Genomic DNA, 26,043 nt, shown 5'->3' on the forward strand with positions numbered 1-26,043 from the left:
TTCTCTGATTGACGCGAAGTACGCCCAATGAGAGAAGAAGCCTGGAGACGCTTCCGCCACCGCGGCGGGACAGTCGCGATGTCAGCCAATCTTAGCCCAGAAATGGCCGTCTCGAGGGCGGTCCTCGAGGCGCTGAGATTGTGAGTGTCTGTTGAGCGGCTGGTGGGAGTCGTGCTACCTTGAGTAGGGGTTAAAGTCGTTCTTGAGAGGAACGTCTGTGTCCGGAGAGAAAATGAGTTTAGCTCTGAGGTCGGTAACGAGGCGGCGGCGATGCTCTCCACACCCCGGCAGGGGGCCCCGGGGCGGGTGTGGAAGGGAGGCCGTTGGGGGCCGAGGCGAGGAAGGGATGCATTTGGGCCGAGGAAAAGGAACCTCGGCCCACCCTCCGGGCCGGACCCCCCACCCCGGGGGCCGCAGGTGCCGCGCCCCGTGCATTTCTGCGGAGGTAGTCATACCTGTCCACGCGTGGGGTTTGGAGCCGCCGAAAGGAGGGGCCGTCTTCTTTGCACGGAGGCGGCGAAGTCGCGCGAGGTTTCTCCCGCGTTGTTTCCGCGGGAAATCGGGCCGTGGAGCATCCCTGGATTCAGTCCCTCCTTCCCGGTTTCCGGCCCCGACCGCCGCCGCGCTGCTCATGACGTAGCTACTGTCAATTTTGGAAATAACACAAAACTCCCCCTTGCCGCGCACCTGGGGTCCTGCTGGACCGTATGCCTGGAGACCCGCATCACCTAAATTTCTTGAGTTTCTTGACCCCACATTGGGTTGGACCTCTAATCCTCGGTTGCCCTGTCCCCCAGCCTCATCTGGATGTTACTTTAAAAATAACGGTGCAGTCACCCCACTTTGGAAGAGGTGCTGCCCGCTCCCCCAGCCTCATCTAGATATGTTACTTTAAAAAAAACGATGTAGTCACCCCACTTTGGAAGAGGTGCTGTGTTCTGCTCACGGGTAATGTGGTGCCTTGGATGGGGTCCGTTGGGTCGGTTCCGGACCGGGCCATTGGGAGCCGTGGGAAGGGAAGGACTGACGGCGGGATGGACAGGCTTCGGCGCAGCCTCTGGTGAACGCACAGTGGCAGCTTTACCCGGTCACCTTCTAGCGTCTCTTACCGCCCCCCCGTCTTTTTTGGGGGTAGATTTTTAGAGGACAAAACTTCAAATGCAAATAGATAGCCTATTGTAGTAAAATCAACTGGGTTTTACATTTTAAGGTTTTATACAATTTTCTGTTCCAACATTTATACAAGTGTGAAGTCCCATTTGGAACATTTTGGGTCAACATCTCTTAAGGAAGACATATCTAGCCTTTAAAATAAATTTCTTTAAAAAATTCCCCCCCCCAGAGTTTGTGAGAAATTAAATGTAAATTTAAATGTTGACATTTATAAGACCATTGACTTCACATTATATAGAATTGGCACAAATAGATACTTTTTAGGCATTTGATAATCGTGATCTGTTTGGACTCAGTATTTTGGCTGATTTGTTAATACCGACCAAAGAAATTATGAAGTGCCACCCTGTTGGAAATATGTAATCTGAAAACATTTCTAATCTACAATGCGAACGTACTTTGTAAGTTATTGAAAAATTAGGTCTTTTTGGTAGTAATTTTGATATCTTATTTATAAAACACTGTCAAAAGTAAATCAGATACATAGTGAGAGTCAATTACAAATTTAATTTTCTTTTAAAAAGTGTTTTGTAGATTGATGTGAATAATAAGTATGGATGCTTTGTTTTTTGTTGGGGTTTCTGACATGAAGTAATGGTTTTTATTCACAGTTCTTACTTCTTCCACAGTAATATTAGTGGGAATAAATACAAAGCTAGGTCCTCGTTTTTGTTTTTGTTTTTTTTAAATAACCTGTAACATTTCTCAGTTTTGGGAAGTGCAAATTTATAGCAGCTTCAACTCTGCAATAAGTAGGGCTTTTACTCATATAAGGAAAATTTTTTCTCAAAATATATCCTTTTAAGAAATTTAGAAAGTTATTCACTGGCTAAGATTTATGGTTGCATTTTTGAAATCTTATTTTAATCATCTAGACTCTTGAGGCATAGGAAAATAGGAATTAAGTGGACTAAATAGACTGTTTTCATTTTATAGAAGTGAACTTGTAGACAAAACAAAGAGGAAAAAAAGAAGAGAACTCTCTGAAGAACAGAAACAAGAAATTAAAGATGCTTTTGAACTATTTGACACGGACAAAGATGAAGCAATAGATTATCATGAATTAAAGGTAATGATAGACTTTAAAACATAGTATATTTTTTCTGTTAAAATGATTTGCATTTTTGACAGTTGGCTAAAAATACATTTCTAAATAAGTATTTAAACTAGTTTTAGAAATATGAAACTATTTTAAACACTTCAGTTAAGTGCTACAATAAAATTGACTAGTACTAACATCTTTTTAGAAACTCCTTTTCACATAAAATGAATAGTATTTTAAATGTAAAAATACATTCCTATGGAGGGGCTTATTTTTTATTTACATAATTAAAATTTTTTGAACTACAGGATTTAAACAGTTCTTACTATATTTTTTGACCACTCATTCTTTTTTCAATTGGGGGGATGTTATTTGTCTTTTAATTTGAGTATGTTCATAAACACAGTCTCAACTTAATTTCTCTGGTGCAAACAACATAATTGATGTGTGATATTGACACACTAATGGGGGAAAATGTCAACTTTAAGACCTGGAATCTATACTAATAATAGAGGAATGTGCAAGTTGTCCAGGATGCTGTCACAGTAACAGTAACAACCAAACAGCAGGCTGCGTGGGGCAACCAAGCCAGCAGGGGCGGGGTGGGGGGGGGTGGCAGTTGGGGGTAACCAGGTCGGGGGCGGGGGTGGGGGGGAAAGTGGGGAGGAGAGAGGCGCACACGACCAGGCTGGTAGGGGTGGCAGTTAGGGGTGATCAGGCAGGTGAGCAGTTAGGAGTCGGCTGTCCCAGATTGTGAGAGGGATGTCCGACTGCCGATTTAGGGCTTAAACCGGCAGTCGGACATCTCCTGAGGGGTCCCAGATTGGAGAGGGGGCAGGCTGGGCTGAGGGAACCCCCCACCCCATGCACGAATTTTGTGCATCATGCCTCTAGTTATTTATAATGATACAAGGGGAGATTGGTGTTAGGATAGTCTGACACTCAACACAATGAGAAAGGTGGCTTTTTTGCAGCTCTTTGGCTCTCTTTTCCACATTTATCTTTTGTTGCTGTTGTTTGTTTTCGTTACCTAGCTTTTATCTGTTTTTCCTTTATAATGTCTCTTTCATTTGTTGCCATTGTTACCTTGGTTGGAGAATCTTATTTCATATCTGGAATTTTCTAAGTGGTTTCTTCATTTCTAGTTTACCCTGTACATTCATCTTTTTCAAATCCTTTCCCCATATTGTTCAATGCTTATGAACCTTTGGTGGCTCCTTATTATACACTGTATAAACTTCAGATTCCTTTGATTTTTATTGAATGTTCTCCACACTTTTACTACCACCTACGTTTCTCATTTGCTAACTCCTTTTTCTACCTGAGCACTTCCCGTTCAGATAAGGTAAGCTGCTCTGTTCACTGTTCTTAAGCTTATTCTTTATTTTGGTGTCTTTTTTTTTTTAAATTCTTCATTAGTTAAGGTATTACAAATGTGTCCTCATCCCCCCCATTAACCCCCATCCTCCCTCCCCCCACCCCCCTCACTCATGCTCTCATCCCCCTGTTGTCCATGTCCATTGGTTTGGCTTATACGCGTGTATACAAGTCCTTTGGTTGATCTCTTCCCCTTACCCCCCCCTCCCCTACTTTCCCTCTGGGGAGTGATAGTCTGATCGCTGTTTCTCAGTCTTTGGATCTGTCCCTGTTTATCAGTCTATGTTGCTCTCTATAATCCACAAATGAGTGAGATCATGTGGTATTTATCTTTCTCTGACTGGCTTATTTCACTTAGCATAATGCTCTTCAGTTCCATCCATGTTGTTGCAAAAGGCAAGAGTTCCTTCTTTTTTACCGCAGCATAGTATTCCATTGCGTATATGTACCAGAGTTTTTTGATCCACTCATCTCCTGATGGGCACTTAGGCTGTTTCCAAATCTTAGCTATGGTGAATTGTGCTGCTATGAACATAGGGGTGCATATATCCTTTCTGATTGGTGTTTCTGGCTTCTTGGGATATATTCCTAGAAGTGGGATCACTGGGTTAAATGGGAGTTCCATTTTTAGTTTTTTGAGGAAGCTCCATACTGTTCTTCACAGTGGCTGCACCAGTCTGCATTCCCACCAGCAGTGCAGAAGGGTTCCTTTTTCTCCACATCCTCTCCAACACTTGTTGTTTGTTGATTTGTTGATGATAGCCATTCTGACAGGTGTGAGATGATAACGCATTGTCGTTTTGATTTGCATCTCTCGTATAATTAGTGACTTTGAGCATGTTTTCATATGTCTTCCGGCCTTCTGTATGTCCTCTTTCAAAAAGTGTCTGTCTAGGTCCGTTGCCCATTTTTTGATTGGATTGTTTATCTTTCTATTGTTAAGTTGCCCTGGGTTTAATACTCAAACCCAAAGATTTAAGGGGAAGAGAAAAAACAAGAGCCTGAGAAGTTGCGCGAATTCGCAACCCTCCACCTTCCAGCTCTGTGCGCAGTCTCTTCCGCGTGTCCTCTCTCCCCTGGCACTAAGCAGCCGGCACACTGGCAAAATCCGAGGCTGCTTTTTTGCATCCAGTCCAGCTATGGGCTTATTTTTAGTGTTCCCTTCTGCCAGCAGCTCTGTGGGAGCCCTTCCACACTCACGGATCACGCTGGCCCCAACGGCCGCAGACTTTGTGGGGTGCAGATTTCCCCCGTGCACGTTCCTTTCTCCAACCTGAATTGCAAACCACACCTTTAGGGGAAATCTGACCTTTCTGTGAGGAGAAGCAGGGTTCCTCTAAGTCCACGTAGCTGCGCTGCTTGAGATCCATTGTTTCCGGGTTAGTAGCCGATCTCTGGATACCGTGGATGCCGTGTCTTTGGATGTATATGCTTCCAATAACAGCCACTCAAGATGGCGCGGTCTCCCCTGCTGAGCTGGCGCTCCGGGGGAGATTTCAGCTGCAGTCTCCAACCGTCCCCTTTCTCCGGGAGTTCTCTATCTTTCCCGGCTGCAAACTGTCTCCCAGCTGAATATCTTCCGCTTATTCGGGCTGTATGTTACCCGTTTCAGCTGCTCACCCTTATCTGCTCTGGGACAAGGCACATGACACGTCCGTCTATACCTCCGCCATGTTCTTCCTAGTTGTATTTTGGTGTCTTAATACCAGTAATCCTTTTCTAAATATCCTGTTTCACTAATCCATATATCAAGGAACAACTTGAATCCAAGTTTTAACTGGTAACATGTCTCTCCTTCCTTTGTGTGTGTGTGTGTGTGTGTGTGTGTGTATAAAAGCCTAAGCGACCAGCTGACCAGCCGACCGGCTGACCATCCGGTAGCTATGATGTGCACTGGCCACCAGGGGGCAGACGCTCAACACAGGAGCCGAAACCATAGGCATGGAAACATGGAACAGACTGATGAATCTCAGAGAGAAAGGGGGAGAGGGGAGGGCAGGAAGAGATTAACCAAATATCTTTTTTTTTTTTTAACACATTTTTATTGATTTCAGACAGGAACGAAGAAGGAGAGAGAGATAGAAACATCAGTAATGAGAGAGAATCATTGATTGGCTGCCTTCAGCATACCTCCTATTGGGGAACAAGCCCGCAACCCAGGCATGTGCCCTTGACCAGAATCGAACTTGGGACCCTTCAGTCTGCAGGCTGATGCTCTATCCACTGAGCCAAATCAGCTAGGGCCACCAAAGATCTTATATGCATACTAGAGGCCTGGTGCATGGATTTGTGCACCTGTGGGGTCCCTCGCCTGGCTGATTGGGCTGAAACCGGCTCTCCAACATCCCCCGAGGGGTTCCAGAATGTGAGAGGGCACAGGCCAGGCTGAGAGACCCAACTTTTACATGACTCCGTGCACTGAGCCTCTAGTCTATATATATATAAAAAGCCAGTGACTGTAACGCCAGAATGACTGGTTGCTATGATGCCCACTGTGGCCAGCGAACCGGCCTGATCTGGGAGTGGGGCTGGCTGGCCAACCTCCCGCGGCTCCTCCCCCCAGCCGGCCCCACCCCTGATCACCCCCCCAACCCCAATAGGGGCCAGAGCCAGCCAGCCAACCTCCTGCAGCCCCTCCCCCTGGCTGGCCCCACCCCCAGTGGGCCCCCACCCCCCCCCATTGGCCTGCAGCCCCTACCCCTGGCCGGCCCTGCCCCTGATTGCCCCCTCTACCCCAATTGGGGCAGGGCTGGCTGGTCAACCTTCTGCAACCCCTCCCCCTGGCTGGCCCTGCCTCCAATGGGCCACCACCACCCCAATCGGTCCGCAGCCTCTCCCTCTGCCCGCCCCACCCCTGATCAACCTCTCCCACCCCATTGAGGGCGGCAGCCGGCCAACCTCCCATGGCCCCTTTCCTGGCCGCTGACCCCTGATCGGCCCTCTGACCCCATTTGGGGGTGGGGCCAGTTGGCCCACAGCCCTTCTCCACAGCTGGCCCTGCCCCCAATCAGCCCCCATCCCAATTGGGGGTGGGGCCCACAGGGCAATCGCCCGCTGCCCCTCCCCACAGCCAGCCCGGTCCTGATCGTGCCCTGATCAGGGTGGGCTGGCCGGCCAACCTCCTGCTGTCGCCTCCTGACAGGCCCAGTCCTGACCTGCTTATTGGGGCTGGGCCGGCTGGACCCCACTGGTGCACGAATTTGTTCACTGGGCCTCTAGTATAGTAATAAGATCTTCTTTCTCTAAGTTTGGGGTCATGCACTATCTGGTAACTAATCATGTAGGGTCTGATGATAATTCTTATTTCAGTGTGTTTTAATCTCATAGTGTATAACTTTTTAATATTTATGCTATGCCCCTTTTTGTTTTTTGGTTGTTAATCCTTTGAGAACATAGAACTTGTTGTATCTGTGCACTATGTCAGTACATTGTATAGTATATTCCATAAACACTCATTGATTGGTTTGTCATATAAAAAATGATATATAAAGTTAACAAATTGCCATTTAATTTCATAGTGAAGAAAAACTCTCTCTTTACTATTTTAGAGTCATAAAACATGCAAAAGAATTACATGTTTTATTAATGTGTCATCATCCCTTAAGTTGTAAAAATTTATTTAAGAAATCACTTCTTTTTTTTAAAGAATGCTTTATAATTTGCTTTTCCCTCTTATTCCAAAAGGTGGCAATGAGAGCCTTGGGGTTTGATGTAAAAAAAGCTGATGTACTGAAGATTCTTAAAGATTATGACAGAGAAGCCACAGGGAAAATCACCTTTGAAGATTTTAATGAAGTTGGTGTGTATTTTAATAGTCTTTGTAATTAGTAGTTGTTAGGAAATTATCTGGTTAATATCAGTATTTTTTTAATTCTCAGGGTTATAGAATTTTGTTAATAAACGTTGCTGTATATGTGAATCTTACAGGGTTTTTTGGGGGTACTCTTTATGTTGATTTTCAAAGAAAAATGATTTATAGCTTTGCTGTGGGATTTATCATTTTGTCTTTTGTTTTGTTGTAAAGATTCTAACCAAGATTTTATGTAGTTATTTTATGGAAAAATGTCTTTCCAAGTAATGTGATCAAAACTAAAAGGGTGATCAAAAATTTTCTCACAGTAAAATAGAAAATTTGGTATCATTTTGTTTGGAAAATATTTCCCAAGACCGTTTAGTATGTGATTTTTTTTTTTAAACATTAACTTCTTTTTAAAAATATATATATTTTATTGATTTTTTACAGAGAGGAAGGGAGAGAGATAGAGAGTAAGAAACATTGAATGGAGAGAAACATCGATCAGCTGCCTCCTGCACACCTACTACTGGGGATGTGCCCGCAACCCAGGTACATGCCCTTGACCGGAATCGAACCTGGGACCTTTTAGTCCGCAGGCCGACGCTCTATCCACTGAGCCAAACTGGTTAGGGCATAGTATGTGATTTTTGTTGGCAATGTGGGAGAAGAGGAAACCTGTAATCTTTGTAGAAAAAGTGCATACCTTCAAGTTGACAAAGCCATTTATGAGGGGCTATATATTCTTGATGACTTTGATCTTGGTGAATAAAGTCACCTGTATAAAGTTGCCAGTGGGGAGAGGATTGTAATAAGGGAAACTGGAAGCAGGAGAAAACATTTTAGAACAACCGACTGAAGATACTGGTAATTTGTCATGGGCTTAATATGGTTAAACTTTTGTATAGACCAGCCGTGGGCAAACTACGGCCCATTTGAAATGAATAAAACTAAAAAAAAAAAAAAAAAAGACCGTACCCTTTTATGTAATGATGTTTACTTTGAATTTATATTAGTTCACACAAACACTCCATCCATGCTTTTGTTCCGGCCCTCCGGTCCAGTTTAAGAACCCATTGTGGCCCTCGAGTCAAAAAGTTTGCCCACCCCTGGTATGGACGATTTTAGAGAATTATTTATAGCATATATATATATATATGTACACACACACATATATACATAGGAATCCTTTATTCTACTATATATATATACACACACATATATATATATCCTAATACATATATACATATGTGTGTGTGTGTGTGTGTGTGTGTGTGTGTATATATGTATATATTACAACTTATATTGCCTAGAGCCGTGGTCGGCTCTTTGGCCCATTCAGTTTGGCTCTTCCACAAAATACCACGTGCGGGCGCGCACGTACAGTGCGATTGAAACTTCGTGGCCCATGAGCAGAAGTCGGTATTTTGTAGAAGGGCCGGTATTTTGTGGAAGAGCCACACTCAAGGGGCCAAAGAGTTGCATGTGGCTCGCGAGCCACAGTTTGCCGAGCCGCAGTTTGCCGACCACTGGCCTAGAGTTTTATACATATAATGTATTGATATTTACATTTCTTTTTATTAAATGAATTTTCTACACCAATGGTAGTGCTTTTTTTTTTTTTTTAATATATTTTATTGGTTTTTTTACAGAGAGGAAGGGAGAGGGATAGAGAGTTAGAAACATCGATGAGAGAAACATCGATCAGCTGCCTCCTGCACACCCCCGGCTGGGGATGTTCCCGCAGCCAAGGTACATGCCCTTGACCGGAATCGAACCTGGGACCTTTAGTCTGCAGGCCGACGCTCTATCCGCTGAGCCAAACCGGTCAGGGCGGTAGTGCTTTATATGGGTCATAACATAAGCATATCATGTAGTTATTTTTAGTTATTTTTAAAATTTAGGAATAAATTCAATTACGCTCACAATCAAACCCTTTATTTTATTTAGCAAGAAGCAGTATGAGAATAAAAAAGAAATGACAATTAGTACATATGGAAAAATATGTTCATATCATTATGTAATTTTCATTTAATCTGAAAATTCAAACTGAAAGTGAAGAAGAGAGAAGTTAAAGGATAAACCTAAAAGAGAAAGAAAGCACAGCACAGAAAGTCCTCAACTTACGAACTGACAGATGACTGTTTAGAGAGGCATTTTGTCCCTTTAGGGAGCATATTTCTTTTTTTCTCTCTAATTTGTAGAATTACTTACTTGAGAAGAAGGAGAAAGCCATCACTGTTCTCCCAATATTGAAGCTCTCCTGGAGTTTATGATTTTAGTCTAAGATGGTTTATTTATAGAAATAAGACTTAGGAAATAGTGGAAAAGATATTAGGAAAGAGCAAGTGGTTTAGCATGGACCATTGGCAACCCGATTGCCTACCTTCAGGTCTTGGTTTTGCCACTTACTAGCTGTGTTACTTGGTCATTCTACTTCTCTCTGCCTCATTTTCAGCTGTACAGAGGGGATAGTTGTATTACCTCACAGGGTTATCATGAGGAATAAATAAGTTAATAATATGTTAAGTCTTTAGGAAAGGGTCTAGCATATAGTAAGTGCTATTAAGTATTTGTTGTCATTATAATTTAAAAAATAGTTTTTTATTTGTTATAATGGCTGGAAATAATCATTGCATTGCTGGAACATAAACAGTCTTCTACAGCATATATTTATACTTTTCTTTTTAAATATATTTTATTGATTTTTTACAGAGAGGAAGGGAGAGGGATAGAGAGTTAGAAACATCGATGAGAGAGAAACATCTATCAGCTGCCTCCTACACACTCCCTACTGGGTATGTGCCTGCAACCAAGGTACATGCCCTTGACCGGAATTGAACCTGGGACCCCTGAGTTCGCAGGCTGACATTCTATCCACTGAGCCAAACCAGTTAGGGCTATTTATACTTTTCTGATTGTCTTTTTTCATATTTATAGCTATTTTAAGTAATGTCTCATTGTCATAACTTTACTAAACACATTATTTCATCTAAAGTGAATATAATTTTTAAATTGTGATTTTATTAGCCACTGAAGCAAGAGTCCCATGCCATCTCCACTTTTTCCTGACCGCTCCATCTTTTCTATGTTACTAATAGAGCAGAAATACTGGATTTCTTCTAGAATGAAAGGCCATGGCTAAGCACATATGTTAGCTATCCTTAGGCTACCTATTGAGAATATCAGCTGTCAAATAAACACTTATTATTGTTTGAGTGTCAATCAGGCAAGAACTATGTATTCTCCCTATTTGTTTATTATTTTTGTTTTTGTTAATTCTTACAAATCAGTTGATTTTTAGAGAGAGTGGAAGGAAGGGTGAGAGACACAGTGAGAGAATACTGATGTGAGAGGGACACATCGATTGGTAGCCTTCCACACAAGCCCCGACCAGGGCCCGGGATTGAGCCTGCAATTGAGGTATGTGCCCTTGACCAGAATCAAATCTGGACCCTTCAGTCCACAGGCTGACACTCTATCCACTGAGCCAAACTAGCAAGGGCTGTTTTTTATTTTTGAAGACTGACTGACCACAGATGAATATATGTTTTATACTTTAGGACAAATAACTCCAAATCAGAAATTTGAGTCTTAGTTTTATGTACATCTATTAGCTGTCTGAGGATATTGATTTACAGTATTTCTGGATGAAGTCTGACACTTAACTGGATTCTTCCCAATGCTAGAAAAAAAATATTAAAATGTATTTGATAAGTGTAGAATCTGGACAGCCTGAGGCTAGTGAGTAACATAGGTATCTTAGGAATTGCTGCTTTAAAGTAATACCTAGATAAGTCAGATGTTTGTGCTCCATCTGTTTTTTGGCACATACTACTTATTCATTGGCTATATATGATAGAATATTATTGTTTTTGTTTTGCTTATTTAATAAATATTTGCTGATTTGTTTTTGTTTTTATTGGCATTCGGTACTGTGCTGGGGTAAGGGAGGGAATTAAAAGTTATTAAGAGGTTCTTTTTTCAAGGAGCTTACAATTTAAATGTAGGTGACCACAAACTATGTGGTAAATTTTGTCTAGGGCAGGAATTGCCAAACTATACAGCCCTTGGCCCAAATTAAGCTGCTGCCTGTATTCTGCCACATCTGTTGTTTTATGCTTTTGTGCCATCATGGCAGAGTGAAGAGTTTAGACAGATCTTATACTTCATCCCCACCCGCAACCCCCCAAGTCCCCCCCCCCCCCCCAAAGCCTCTAATATTTATTGTCTGGCCTTTAATAGGAAAAATTTGTCAATTTCTGATCAGAGCAATTAAAGATTTTGCAGAGGGGATTTTTAATTTAGGCCGTTGGGAATGTGAATAAGGATATCATCCCAAGGAGACGATTGTGGATGGAGTAGAGTAAGGTATTCAGACAGACAAAACAAAGAGTGGCCCCAGAAATATAGCATGTTTGGGAACCTTTAGGTACTTCCCTGCTCTAGAGGATAGGGAAATGGCTAAAAAGGTAAGATTGGGGCAGAAGCCCATTGTCAATTTAAAAAATAAATAAATAAATAAATAAAAATATATATGTATTATTGATTTTTTTACAGAGTGGAAGGGAGAGGGATAGAGAGTTAGAAATATTGATGAGAGAGAAACATCCATCAGCTGCCTCCTGCACACCTCCTACTGGGGATATGGCTGCAACCAAGGTATATGCCCTTGACCGGAATCAAACCTGGGACCTTTTAGTCCGCAGGCCGACACTCTATCCACTGAGCCAAACCGGTTAGGGCCCATTGTCAATTTTTAAAGAAGAGTAGATATGTTTTAGAAAGATAACTCTGTTTAGAGTATTAAAGATGGATTGGAGGGAAGAGAGATTGCTGGCAGAAAATAATATATGTTTTATGTTGAAGGTGGTGAGAATGAAAAGGGATACATTTAAGAGTAAAAAAGGTAGCATCCTCAGAACTATAGGATCTGATCACTGATTGGGTTTATGGGATTGAAAATGTTCAGTCTTTCCAAATATGGGAAACTATTAATAATGCTCTCATCCTTTTGGAGTGGGTCATTGTCAGCTACCTTGGTGATAGTGGGAGGAGTTTGGACTCCAAAAAGTTGAGTTAATAGTAACTGGTATTTTTGGATAGAGCCTTCCAAAAGTCAGTGAGATATATAGTTGAAGCTATATTTCTAGTATTACCTTTAATGATTTTTGATAAACTTTTAGTGTCTTTTAATTTGCTGTATTCACAAGTGATTTTTATAAAGTGTAAGGTCTAAATATTTTGAGGAAGTACATTTCTAATAGTATAATTAAATAATTTGAAAAAAGAGTTATTTGGACAGACCTTTTATTAACTGCCTTTTTTCTCTTTGTTCTAATTTGCAAGTTTTTAATGCTTTCATTAACTGCCTGCATGTCAGTTGACTTATTTTCATTGAAAGACAATGTCTTTCTTATAATTAAATTCTACTTTGTAGGACAGGAATAGAACATGAAGGCATGGAGGAGAGTCACCATAAAGTTTAATGTTTTAGCTATTCAGAATGATGGATTTTTATAGTTTCCAAGAAAAGTTGTGTTCTAAGGCAGTGTATTGATAAAAGATTATATATACACATAAGTCTGAAGTAACTAACACAATTAAAGCATCAGTGGGATAAGAATTTATATATCTTGGAGCCCCATCTGTTCCCCAGATCACCCTGTTGCTTCTTTAAGTACATTAATACTTTCGGCAAGCTGCTTTTTTGGTTCACCTGTCATGTAAAATTATTTAATTGGTGAAGAAAATTTCTTAACACTTTTTTTTCCCTTGTCCTGCTTTTTTGTTGGGACTAAATTCAAAATAAATTGAGTATGAGCCATAGAGTTAAGTGTGGTATTTTATTTTGGTGTTATGGCTGTATATATGCCAACTCCTTTTTGACTGAATATTTATGAGCTTTGATGATTTGCATACTTATAATAATATACTTCAATTAGTTACTTGGAAGACTGTGGATAAAATTAATGGGTAGGAGAAAAAGAAAACTTGAATATATGTGTAGAAGATTTAACATCTTGAATGTTAATATGATGAAATAGCTGCAAAACAATAATAAAATATTTGGGACTTAAATTGTATTTTTCCTTTTGGGTACATTCAACATTCCTATACTTTCTCTCTCTAAGCATTTGCAAGTTTTTAATGCTTTCATAAACTTCAGTGAGCTTTATTTATTTTTAAATGTTTTTAATGATTTTTAGAGAGAGGAAGGGAGAGGGATAGAGAGATAGAAACATCGATGAGAGAGAGGAACATCATTGATTGGCTGTCTCCTGCACGCACCCCACAGGGGATTGAGCCCACAACCTGGGCATGTGCCCTGACCGGGAATTGAACCAGTGATCTCTTGGCTCTTGGTTCCTGGGTCAACACTCAACTGCTGAGCTACATCAGCTGGGCAGGATTGATTTATTTTTAATGGCACAGTGAGAGTCATAAATACGTTTTGTTGTAGTGCTAGACTAGCTTGCAGAATTACTTTAGAGATGTTTACTTAGATATTTTCAGATTTATACGTATATGCTACAGCTTTTTTTTTTTATTGCGGCTATTAAGACTGGTAATATTGAAAATGTTGAGTAAACTATATTATTATACATTATTACATTTAGTATATTAAAATACATTGATACTCTCAGCTATCAAGGTCTGAAATTATTCCCTTAATTTTACTTACTTGTCTGAAGTTATTATTTTGCTAAACAAAATGCATGAGATATCTTTTCCAGACCTTTTATTTTTTTCCTGGTTGTGTTATTGCAATCAGATTTAATTCTTTTATTAACTACTTCTCATATTTTGGAAAACGAAGAGATTCTTGTAATCATGAAGGTATCAGTGAGATTTTCATCTACTGTCTGAGATTGTGTCTATAATTATGATGGCAGTGCATTTTATTTGTCAGTTTTTTGTTTTTAATTTGGGTTAAATTTGAGGTGCAATTTGTGTTATTAAGTTTGCCAGCAAACATCTTTTATCTAGTGAGATTATTTAAAATATGTCTTTATTGATTTCAGAGAGAGGAAGGGAGAGGGAGAGAAAAACATCAATGATGAGAATCATCCATCGGCTGCCTCCTGCATGCCCCCTACTGGGGATTGAGTCCAGAACCTGGGCATGTGCCCTGACTGGGAATCGAACTGTGACCTCCTGGTTCATGGATCTAAGCTCAATCATTGAGCCACTATCTAGTGGCCAGGCTATCTCGTTAGTTTCAATTGTTTGTTGGTATAACATCTCTCCAGCTAGGCTACTAACTGCTAGACTAATGTGCTTGATGTCAGTGGAGCCTACAGCAGTTCTTGATAATAGTAAACCTTAGATAAATATGGTATAAATATAATTCTTTTATTTTGCGTCTGTGCAATGTAAATAATTTTGCTTACTTTTATAATAGGATGAATTATTGATATTATAAAGCTTACATTTAAAAATATGGATTTGATTTTTCTAATTTCAGGTTTATCTCTTTGGCTTTTTGGTTGATACAGTATCCACTATATATACATACATAAATATATACTGATATGGCATTTTATTTTCAAGCTAAATGTTGACAGATTTATTTCTCATTTGGTACTTAGTTGATATCACAAATGAATACCTTTGTGATGATGAAGGTTTATTTTTTATCTTCTTTTTTTTTAACTTTAGTGACAGACTGGATATTGGAAAGAGATCCACATGAAGAAATATTGAAGGCATTTAAACTATTTGATGATGATGATTCAGGTAAAATAAGCTTGAGGAATTTGCGACGTGTTGCCAGAGAATTGGGTGAAAACATGAGTGATGAAGAACTTCGGGCTATGATAGAAGAATTTGATAAAGATGGTGATGGAGAAAGTAAGTTTGAGTAAAACACATTTTTAGTAGTCCTGATGTATACATTTAGTAAGTTTTTCTAAAACCAAATGATTTTCAAGACCCTCTGCAAACTATTGTAATTTTTGTTCATCCTGTAATGGACTTGTCTATATAAATACTTTACAAATTCAATTTAGAATGAAGCAGACCTTTGAAACCAACTATATAGATTGTAATATGAGGTTCCACACTTAAAAAAGGTATTTACTTTTACTTGTGTTTGAAATATCAAAATTTCGGTCACTTAGTAAAATTTCAGCCTTTAATGCCTTCTTCCTCAACCTCCATACACTTCTAAACTTTACTATTCTATTGATTCTATCCTTAAAATATTTTGGCTCTATTTTATATCTTTGTTTACTGCTGGTGTCCTAGTTCAGCCCTAATTTTTTTGTAGGAATGTTATTATAGCCTTGTTATTTTCTTGGATGCCTGCTGATTACAGTGTCGTATGTGCTGATTGGTGCTTCACAATGAAAATGGCAGATGGTAGTCGCTGCCCTCACTGACTTTGTTGACTATTGTAGCCTCCTAATTGCCCTACATGCCTATAAACCTCTATTCTCTTCCTAATTTAATCTATTGATACCATTGTTTTTCTAAAGTACAGGTTTGATAATGTAATTTCCTTGTTCAAACACTTAGAGTGATTCCTTGGTGCCTACAGAGTAAAGTTCAAAGCTTCTATGATCTGTCTTACCTTAAGTATCTAGTTTTATTTCCCACTGTAGTCTTCCACTTTTCTACTTTAACCAGTTAACTGCCATGATATTTTGAATTTAATTAAAAAAGGTCTGATGCTTGTGTCTATAGACGCTTATGGCATACAAATGATTAACCCTCACCTCCCATACATACACTTTGACAAAATACATTCTGTCTTGAAAATACTATTTATGCGGCGCCTTTAATCGTTCCATTCCTTAATCCTAGAATATTTTAATTGCTAATTTCTGTCTGTTAAAATGTTAGTTGTTTTCTCAGGAACATTTTAAATTCTATCCTTTTTCTCAAAATCCTCTCCCAGTGGGCTCTGTATAAAGTTATGATACTTTCATTGGGGGCCCAGAGCATTTAGAGGAACAAACTATTTTGACACTTTATACACTGCTTTCTGTTAGTCATATACATGTGTAATATCTCCACTTATGTTGTAAGCCCCTTAAGAACAGTATGGAATCATATAATGTGAGGTTTTGGAATCATGCAGACCTGCATTTGAATTGAATCTCTACCCTTTATTTAGTTGTTTTGTAATTTTGTGCAAGTTTTCAACATTGTCTGAATCTCAGTTTTCCCATTTGTAGACATGAGAATGGTAATACCTTATAGCATTGTTGTGAATATTAAATGAAGATAGTTGATGGTGCCTAGCATTAAGTGTAAGCTTGTTTTCCTTTCTTTTTTGTCTTTACTAATCTTTGTTCCCTTGCATTTTCTTGAACATAATGAGTGCTCTTATATTTGTTGACTTAAAGCCCTGAGCTGGAGTGTGTGTTACAGTAGATACATGTTGATATAGCATCCACTGTATATACATTCATAAATACATACATATATATTACCTTGGTAATACTGGCATGCTTTAATAAGGAGGTGAGACAGTAGCAACTAGCTATCAGTTCAGGTTTATAGATTGTTTTTTAAATGTATACATTATTGTACTTTCTCATATTTATGTGAAAATTAAGTATTATAAAACTTTTCTATTTTTAAATAATAGATTTTTTTAAGGATATTGATATAGTTACTTATATTTTGAAGCAAAGATGATTAAAACTCGAGGAAATTTAGATGATTTCTTAAGCTGTCACTCTAATATTTGGACTTCAAATTTACTCCCTAAATTAACTTTAAAGGAACTCTGTTCTGTAAAGGTACTATCTTCAGTGACATAGAGATTCTTGGTATGTCTGTTTCATAAATCTTTAACAATGTGTCAAAAGGTCAGTTATAATTTTCTTTCTTACTGGACTAGGCCCATGCAATCAGATTTCAGTTATTAGCTGCATTTGACATTAGGAGAAAATATCAATTAGGAAGCTGCCTCTTAAATTGAAACTTGATGTGAAACTTTGCTTTAGAAAATGTGTCCATTTCTTCATCCCTTGTTATATTGCTCTGGCTGCTGCTTTTGAATCTCCCAGTTCACATTTATACTTCCTTGCTTGAAGACTTATTTTAGTGCATCCTGAAAACATTTCTTCAGTCCTCTCTGCTTGTTTTACTCCACTTTGTCACTATACATGTGTTGCTTGGATATCCTACTGTCATTTATTCAAATGACTTAACAGGCAAATAATGTTTTTTCCAAGTATTTAATTACAAATAAAATATAGCTGATGCATAGTCTTTTATTAAGATTTGTCTTGTTTCTGGAGGAGAATGTGGTCTTATCATATTAAAATAGTCTAATCCAGTAGTTTCCAATGTGGGATGTGGGTGTGGGTCTCAATGGGTTGGGGGGTCTTCCTAGGTATTGTATGGGTCTGGGAATTCATATATACATCATTGTCTGTAGATCATATGAATAATTGTATTGCATGTGCATGTGTATAATGCTATTTTTCATTTATATACTATTGCAGAATACTATTTGTAAATACTATTGCAGAATTCATAGTAGCTATTTGACATTTTTCAAGCAACACATACTTAGTATACAGGTTGTAAAAGTTGGTTTCCAGTTGTTTGTAAGAAAAATATACAACAATTAATAAATAATAATACAAGAATAAACTCTAGCCCTAGCTGGTTTGACTCAGTGGATAGAGCGTCAGCCTGCGGACTAAAGGGTCCCAGGTTCAATTCTAGTCCAGGGCACATGCCCGGTTGCAGGCTCAATCCCCAGTTGGGGGCATTCAAGAAGCAGCTGATCAATGGTTCTCTTTCATCATTGCCTAGAGGTCCGATGCATGAAATTCATGCACTGGAGTGCGGTGGGGGGGTGGGAAGAGGCGGTCTCTTAGCCTGACCTGTGCTCCCTCACAGTCCAGGACACCCCTCACTCCTTACTGCCCATCTGCCCTCTGCTCCTTATTGCTCAGCTCTCTGCCCCTTAGCACTGCCACAGAGGTGGGAGAAGCTCCCACCACTGCTGTTATGCTCATCAGCCATGAGCCCGGCTCTGGCTGAGTGGCTCTCCCCCTGTGGGAGTGCAATGACCACCAGGGGGCAGCCCCTGCATTGAGCGTCTGCCCCTGGTGGTCAGTGCTCGTTATAGTGACTGGTCGTTCCCCTGGTCAATTTGCATATTAGGCTTTTATTATATAGGATGTTTCTATCTCTCCCTCCCTCTCTAAAATAAAATTTAAAAAAAAGAATAAACTCTGTTTTGTGTACATACAACTGTAAACCTACTTTTACCCCACCCTGTAGTAGTTATTGTGGTAAGTTCAGAAAATTATTGTTGAAAGGCATGTTCATATGCAGAAACCATGAGAGCTACAACTCTAAGCTGTTTAGTCTGGCTTTGGGACACTGCCTTAAATTGTATGGGTGTCTGCAGCTATATGAAAAACTGCCAATTTTTGAATAAGTAGGAAGTCATCTACACTAATAAAAGACAAACATGCAAATTGACCGTACCTTCGCTATGCCTTAAGCCACACTCACCAGCCAATCAGAGTGACTATATGCAAATTAACCCAACCAAGATGGCGGCCAGCAGCCACGGAGCTGGAGCAAGCAGGAGGCTTGGTTGCTCCAGTGATGGAGGAAGCCAAGCTTCTTGCCTGCTGCGGCCGGCTCTGAGCTCCACTCAAGGCTACAAAGTTTCAATTATAGAAGGTAAATAAATCCCAGAATAAAAAAAAAAGAAAAAAAGGAGAGGCTGGTTGCTTAGGTCGCCAGGGGGCTTGGCCAGCCTGAAAATGGCCCTCAGCCCCTCACCCAGACTGGCCAGGCACCCCAGTGAGGACCCCCTACCCTAAAGGGGGTGTGGCCAGCCTGAAAGCAGCCATCAGCCCCTCACACAGGCTGGCCGAACCTCCATGGGGTGAGGGTCCCCACTGGAGGGGGGGGGCTTGACCAGCCTGCAAACAGCCATCAGCCCCTCACCCAGGCTGGCCAGGCACCCCAGCAGGACCCCCACCCTGATCCGGGACACTCTTCAGGGCAAACCATCTGGCCCCCATCTGTGCACCAGGCCTCCATCCTATATAATAAAAGGGTAATATGCAAATTGACCCTAACAGCACAACGACTGGGAATGACTGGTCACTATGACACACACTGACCACCAGGGGGCAGATACTCAATGCAGGAGCTGTCCCCTGGTGGTCAGTGTGCTCCCACAGGGGGAGCTTTGCTCAGCCACAAGCCAGGCTGATGGCTGCCAGTACAGAGGTGGTGGCGGGAGCCTCTCCCGCCTCCTCGGCAGTGCTAAGGATATCCGACTGCAGCTTAGGTCTGCTCCCTGCTGGTAAGTGGACATCCCCCGAGGGCTCCTGGGCTGCCAGAGGGATGTCTGACTGCCAGCTTGGGCCCAATCCCCCAGGGAGCGGGCCTAAGCCAGCAGGTGGACATCCTCCGAGGGGTCCTACACTGCAAGAGGGCATAGGCCCAGCTGCGGGACCCCCCCCGAGTGCACAATTTTGTGCACCAGGACTCTATTCCTATATAATAAAAGCCTAATGTGCTGAGTGTCTCGTCATTCAGTTGGCTGTTCAGCCAATCAAAGCATAATATGCTAATGATATGCTAAGGCTGCTCAACCACTTGCTATGACGTGCACTGACCACCAGGGGCCAGATGCTCTGACCAGTAGGTTAGTTTGCTGCTGGGGTCCGGCCAGTCGGGACTGAGCAAGACGGGCTGGACACACCGTGGAGCCCTCCTGTGGTCCTTTCCCAGCTGGCCAACCTTGTGCACCAGTGGTGTCCCTCGGCCTGGCCTGTGCCCTCTTGCAATCCGGGACCTCTCGGGGGATGTCAGAGAGCTGGTTTTGGTCTGATCCTGCAGGCCAGACTGAGGGACCCCACTGGTACACAAATTCGTGCACCAGGCCTCTAGTATTTTTATAATAACTTGTTAATCTGATCACTTAATTTGGATTCTTTGTAAACAATTTCATTTAGATATAATCTTTTCTTTTTGGCCTAATATTTATTTATCTTTAAATTTCAATATATTTTATTGAATTTTAGAGAGGAAGGAAGAGGGAGAGATAGAAACATTGATGATGAGAAATAATCGATTGGCTGCTCCTGCATGCCCCCTACTGGGGATCAAGCCCGCAACCCGGCCATGTGCCCTGAGTGGTAATCAAACTGTTACCTCCTGGTTTATAGGTCGACATTCAACCATGAGCCACATCAGCCAAGCAGATATAACCTACTTTCTATGTATGTGTTAAACTGGTAAAGCTCATAATACTTTGCTGCTTCTTTTTGTGAACCTTAGTAATTCTTTTGCTTTTATCAATTTTTTACACTTCAGTATTTAAGAGCAATGAAAATGTTTTATAAAAATGAAATATTTTATTGTGTATATCAGAATCATAAACATGGGGAATGAGGAGTTAAAGGAAAAGAAGCTATAATCTACACTAATAAAAGAGAAACATGTAAATTGGTTTCACTCCACTATGCCCACCAGCCAATCAGGATGACTATGCAAATTAACCCAACAAAGATGGTGGTTAATTTGCATATGCAGGTGCAGAGTGAAGACTGAGAAGACTGAATACGATTGAAGACTGAAGAGACTTGCCTTCTCCGCTGCGGCCGGAGCAAAGGCCTGGGTCCTGGGTGCTGGAGGAAAATCGGTGCTGACAGCCAGGGGAAGGAAGGCCTATTGCACGAATCTCTTCGTGCAGTGGGCCTCTAGTATGAAATATAAATAAAGCTGTGGTAATGATATAGAAAGAATCTCTTCTCTATCATCTCTCCCAACATATATAAAGTAAAACACAGTAAATTTTTTTGGAAAATGGAAGCAACATTTAAAAAGCCAAAGTGGACCATCTTTTATAATGAAAGTACAGCGACCAAATGGCATAATGACTGGTTGACCAGTTGCTATGACACGCACTGACCACCAGGTGGCAGACGCTCAACGCAGGAGCTTCCCCCTGGTGGCCAGTGCGCTCCCACAGTGCACCCCTTGGCTGACCAGGATGAGTGCCTGCTCCTGCAGCGGGCCAATCCCTGCAGGCCATGTCCCCCACCAGTGCATGAATCCCATGCACTGGGCCTATAGTTTTGTAAATAATTCTGATGAGTGTTAACATATATTAACCAGTTAATATATGTTAGATTCTGTGCTTAGTATGTTACATGGTAAGTTATGTCACTTAATTGTCATAATAGCTTTTGTGAAGTAAATGCAATGTTAAACCTATTTGTGCTTAGGGTAGATGCAGGTATAGATAAGGAAACTAAAGCTCTGAGAGATTAATAATAACCTTTTCAACATTATCATAAAGCTAATACATGGCAGAGCTAGAACTCAAACTCAGATTGCCATAATGACAGCATACTTTCTATTACAACACTGTATTGCCTCTTTTGCTATGAAGTTAAATATTAGGTATTTATGTTCATAGAATTTTACAAAATGCATACTATTATAGGAAGAAATTGATTAGTACAAATATTCAATTCGCACTTCAGATGCTAAAATATGTTTTTTCCCCTCCAAAAACAGATGGTCTTAAGGTACTTAATCTACATAATTTCTCAAATTTCTTTATTTTAATAACATGTAATGTGATTTACCCTATGAAATGATTGATTTATGAACATTTTCTTTAAAAGGCAGTGTAGAAGAAAATAAAGTATATCGTTTGATTCAGTAAATGTTTTATTAAATGCCTATTTTAAGGTGGGTATTATGCTAGATTTATTAGATGTAGTAACCTGATATAAGATATTGTTGATAGAGTAGATCATAAAATCAAATGTACAAAGGCATCACAGAGTCTTTTAGTTGTTTGAATGGTTTACTGGTAATAAAGGAAGTAGTTTAATTTCTTAACTACTTCCCTTTAGTTTTCACTTTTTTGTTTTTAAGTATTCTGTTTTGAGGTATGAAATTATGGAATAGTTTAAAATACTTTTGAAATGCGCTAATACTTTAAGGTGTTTATATATAAATAATATAAAAATTAAGTGTGGTTTTAGAATGACATGAAGTTTAATTTGAAATTTGAGTGTTAAAATTTTAAATTTTAGAGAAAATGTCTAGGTCTTTAACAAAACATAAGTTCTCTTTGAATATTTTAATCATGGCTCTATTATGCTGTTAAAATGATTTATAATCAAATCATTCTAAGACTGCTTTCATTTTGTTGTTTTTCCTGAGAAAACATCCTCTTTAAAAAAAAAAAAAAATATATATATATATATATATATATATATATATATATATATATATATATATATATATTTTTATTGCTTTCAGAGAGGAAGGGAGAGGAAGTGGAGAGATAGAAACATCAATGATGAGAGTCATTGATCGGCTGCCTCCTGCATGCCCCCTATCAGGGACCTAGCCCGCAACCCAGGCATGTGCCCTTGACTGGAATCGAACCTGGGACTCTTCAGTCCATAGGCCGATGCTCTATCCACTGAGCCAAACCGGCTAGGGCGAGAAAACATCCTCTTATTTCCTGTTTTGGTTTACATGCTTCAGTCAGATTGACTAAATCAGGATTCTAAAATGAAGGTGCATAACAATGAAATCGTTTAAAATTTTCACACACACTAGAGGCCTGGTGCATGAAATTTGTGCGCTTGGTGGGGGGGCTCTCTCAGCCTGGCCTGCACCCTCTCGCAATCCAGGAGCCCTCGGGGGATGTCTGAGTGACGGCTTAGGCCCCCTCCCCAGGGAGAGCGGGCCTAAGCTGCCAGTCAAACATCCTTAGCGCTGCCACGGAAGCGAGAGAGGCTCCCACCACTGCCGCTGCTCTCCCAGCTCAGGGCTTCTGGCTCAGCGGTGCTCCCCTGTGGGAGTGCACTGATCACCAGGGGGCAGCTCCTGCATTGAGCGTCTGCCCCCTGGTGGTCAATGCGTGTCATAGAGACAGGTTGTTCTGCCATTAGGTCGATTTGAATATTGTTCTGCCATTTGGTCGATTTGAATATTAGCCTTTTATTATATAGGAGGATAAGATAGATATCAACTGGTGAGAGAGGGATCACAGCTTTCCTCAAATATTGAAATGTGTTAATTTAGCTGCAAAGGTTAATGAACTATAATTTGTAAGGTAATGAAAGTATTTTGAGTAATAGAGGTTTTTTGTTCTGTTCTATACCTGTCACAGTGTCTTGTAAATGTGTAATATTGAATACATGGATTCATGGTTCTTATTCACCTTTTGGAGAGCTCATTCTTCTTCACTCCTTATAGCCTAATTTTACACTACTTTCTATCTTCAGCTGTTTCTGATGGTGTGCTAAAAAAAACCTTAGCTTTTTTTCCACCTGTCAAACTAAATCCTATATTTTTATTTTGGAGCCCAAGTCAAGATTTATTTTTACCCACATTTTCTCATCAGTAATGATTTTTCCCATTATAATGGATTTTTTTCAACACTAATAATGTAGTTTTATTTTAATAATCATGCTTTGTATTATACAGCATTTATTCTCTGTTTCAGGTATAAAATGTGACTAACATGATGACTGAAATTGGTTTTATATATGGTTTCTGGTACCAGCATAATTTTTTATTCCTTTTTTTTTTTTATTGGTGTGGTTTATTTTTTACAGAGAGGAAGGGAGAGGGATAGAGAGTTAGAAATATCGATGAGAGACAAACATTGATCAGCTGCCTCCTGCACACCCCCTACTGGGGATGTGCCCACAACCAAGGTACTTGCCCTTGACTGGAATAGAACCTGGGACCTTTCAGTCTGCAGGCCGATGCTTTATCCACTGAGCCAAACCGGTTAGGGCTAATTTTTTATTTCTGATGTACATATCTTATCTACTCAACTTTTTTAATTGGTTAATTTTTTAATTCTTCTTACACAGAGGAAAAAATATTAGACTAGTACAGCGAACACCTTTATGCCTTCTGCCTCGATTCAGTAATTAACAATATATTGTTTTGCTTTAACTATATAATGCATACATATATGTTTTTCTGAATCATTTGAAAATATATCATAAACTTGACCCCCTCTAATATTTTAGCATGCCTCTACTACTAACGATATTATCTTTCCTAACTATGATATCATTGTTATCAGAAGAAAATTAACAATTTTATATCACTTAATATTTTTCTTAATTAAATTTTAAGATATTCCATAATAGGAACCCTGGTGTTTATTTTGATAAAGTACATAACTTCTAGTATGGTGTTGGCATTCACTAGGCACTTTAAAATGTTTAATTATATGGTGTATTTTCATATATATCATCTCTGGTATTTAAGATTTAGGAACAGCCTAAAAGATTATCTATGTAGAACAGTATTTTCAGATGCAGAACAGTTCTGTGTCAGAGCTATGTTCTTATCATTATCAAAATTATCATTCCTAACTTGTGTCTTGTTAAGGTATATGTTAAGTCTTGGGACCTGTGAACTTACCTGTTTTACAAAGTGAAAGCATTCTTTTCTGAAGATTTCTATTAATATTTATGTGTATGTATGTATATTTGTTTTTTAAAACTTATATTTAATAAGATCACATTAATATTATGCATCATCACCTATTATTTCTAGGTTTTCTTATGCATTATGCTTTATAAACTGGAGGTTCTCACTGGATTTTATTTATAATTTTGATAAGCTAATAATTAATCAGTGATTATTTCCTGCGTTCACAACTATATTTTATGCTATTACCTTTGTAGTTAAGATGAAATCTGTATATTTTAAAATTATAATTTTCTCTGTTTATTTTTGTTGTATGGAGACCTGGTTTCAATGAGTTTTTCTTTAAAATAGGCTTTTAAACATATCAAAATTCAAAAAAACAAAACAATACCAAATAAACCAATTTGACTGTTTTTCTAATGCTTATGTTTTCATCTTTCAGAATTCTAATTTATATGCTTGATAATATTTAACTTATTTATGAAGGAAGGGTTTGCTAAATTAACTAGTAGAATAAAGATCATAGGCTTTAACCATCTAAAAATTAAAAATTCCAAGCTTTAAAAACTTTGCGCATGTATACAAATATTATTATGATGATGGACTTTTTTGTAACAATATTACCTTTTCTATCACATTTTATATATTTGTGCACTCATGAAATTTGGTTTAATAAATGTTCAACTTCTTAGCAAAGAATTAAAAGCAAATACTGTGTTGGTTTATTAGTAATTTGTATAATATAAAATTTAAAGATATTTAATACAAAATAATAATGTTCTCTGAAAAAATTGTATTTCTGACTTACGTTTTCTTTTTTATCACAGTAAATCAAGAGGAGTTCATTGCTATTATGACTGGTGACATTTAAAGAATTACAAGGAAAAACACTAAGAATGTTGCAGTTATCATCTTATATTCTATTTTTGTGCTTGGAGGCATGTAAAAACACACACCACAACTTAGTTTTTGTTTTTTTCCAAAAGGGACCAAAAATAAGCATCTTATGTATTCATATTTTACTACTGTTAAGTTTCTTTGTATGAAAAAGTATTGTTAGCACTCTAATAGTTCATAGCATTGTAATTATAATATAGCTTTTTATATATATAAAGTTTAAAAAATTGAATCGTGGTACAAATTCTTAGAAGGTTTTTAAATTGGCATTAGTCCCTTTTGTTTTGGTGTACATGTTTTTCAGACTTTCATTAATAAAATGTTTATTTTATTAGTA

General features: G+C 39.3%; 1 protein-coding gene across 2 annotated transcripts; it reads left to right on the forward strand.

The window, feature by feature from the left end:
* The first annotated feature begins 45 nt into the window (after window positions 1-45).
* Window positions 46-26,043, forward strand: CETN3 (centrin 3). 2 transcript variants are annotated; one of them, XM_059694130.1, is made up of 5 exons: window positions 46-249; window positions 2,110-2,242; window positions 7,277-7,391; window positions 15,048-15,243; window positions 16,529-18,048. In XM_059694130.1, exons 1-5 carry the CDS (start codon window positions 233-235, stop codon window positions 16,590-16,592), a joined length of 525 nt encoding a protein of 174 aa, XP_059550113.1. In that variant the 5' UTR covers window positions 46-232; the 3' UTR covers window positions 16,593-18,048. The 2 variants fall into 2 exon arrangements, with proteins under 2 accessions (XP_059550113.1, XP_059550112.1); XM_059694129.1 differs by lacking the exon at window positions 16,529-18,048 and adding an exon at window positions 25,637-26,043 and having other exon boundaries at window positions 83-249; window positions 15,048-15,239.

The sequence above is a fragment of the Myotis daubentonii genome, chromosome 4 (genome assembly GCF_963259705.1).
Source record: "Myotis daubentonii chromosome 4, mMyoDau2.1, whole genome shotgun sequence".
Lineage (NCBI taxonomy): Eukaryota > Metazoa > Chordata > Mammalia > Chiroptera > Vespertilionidae > Myotis > Myotis daubentonii.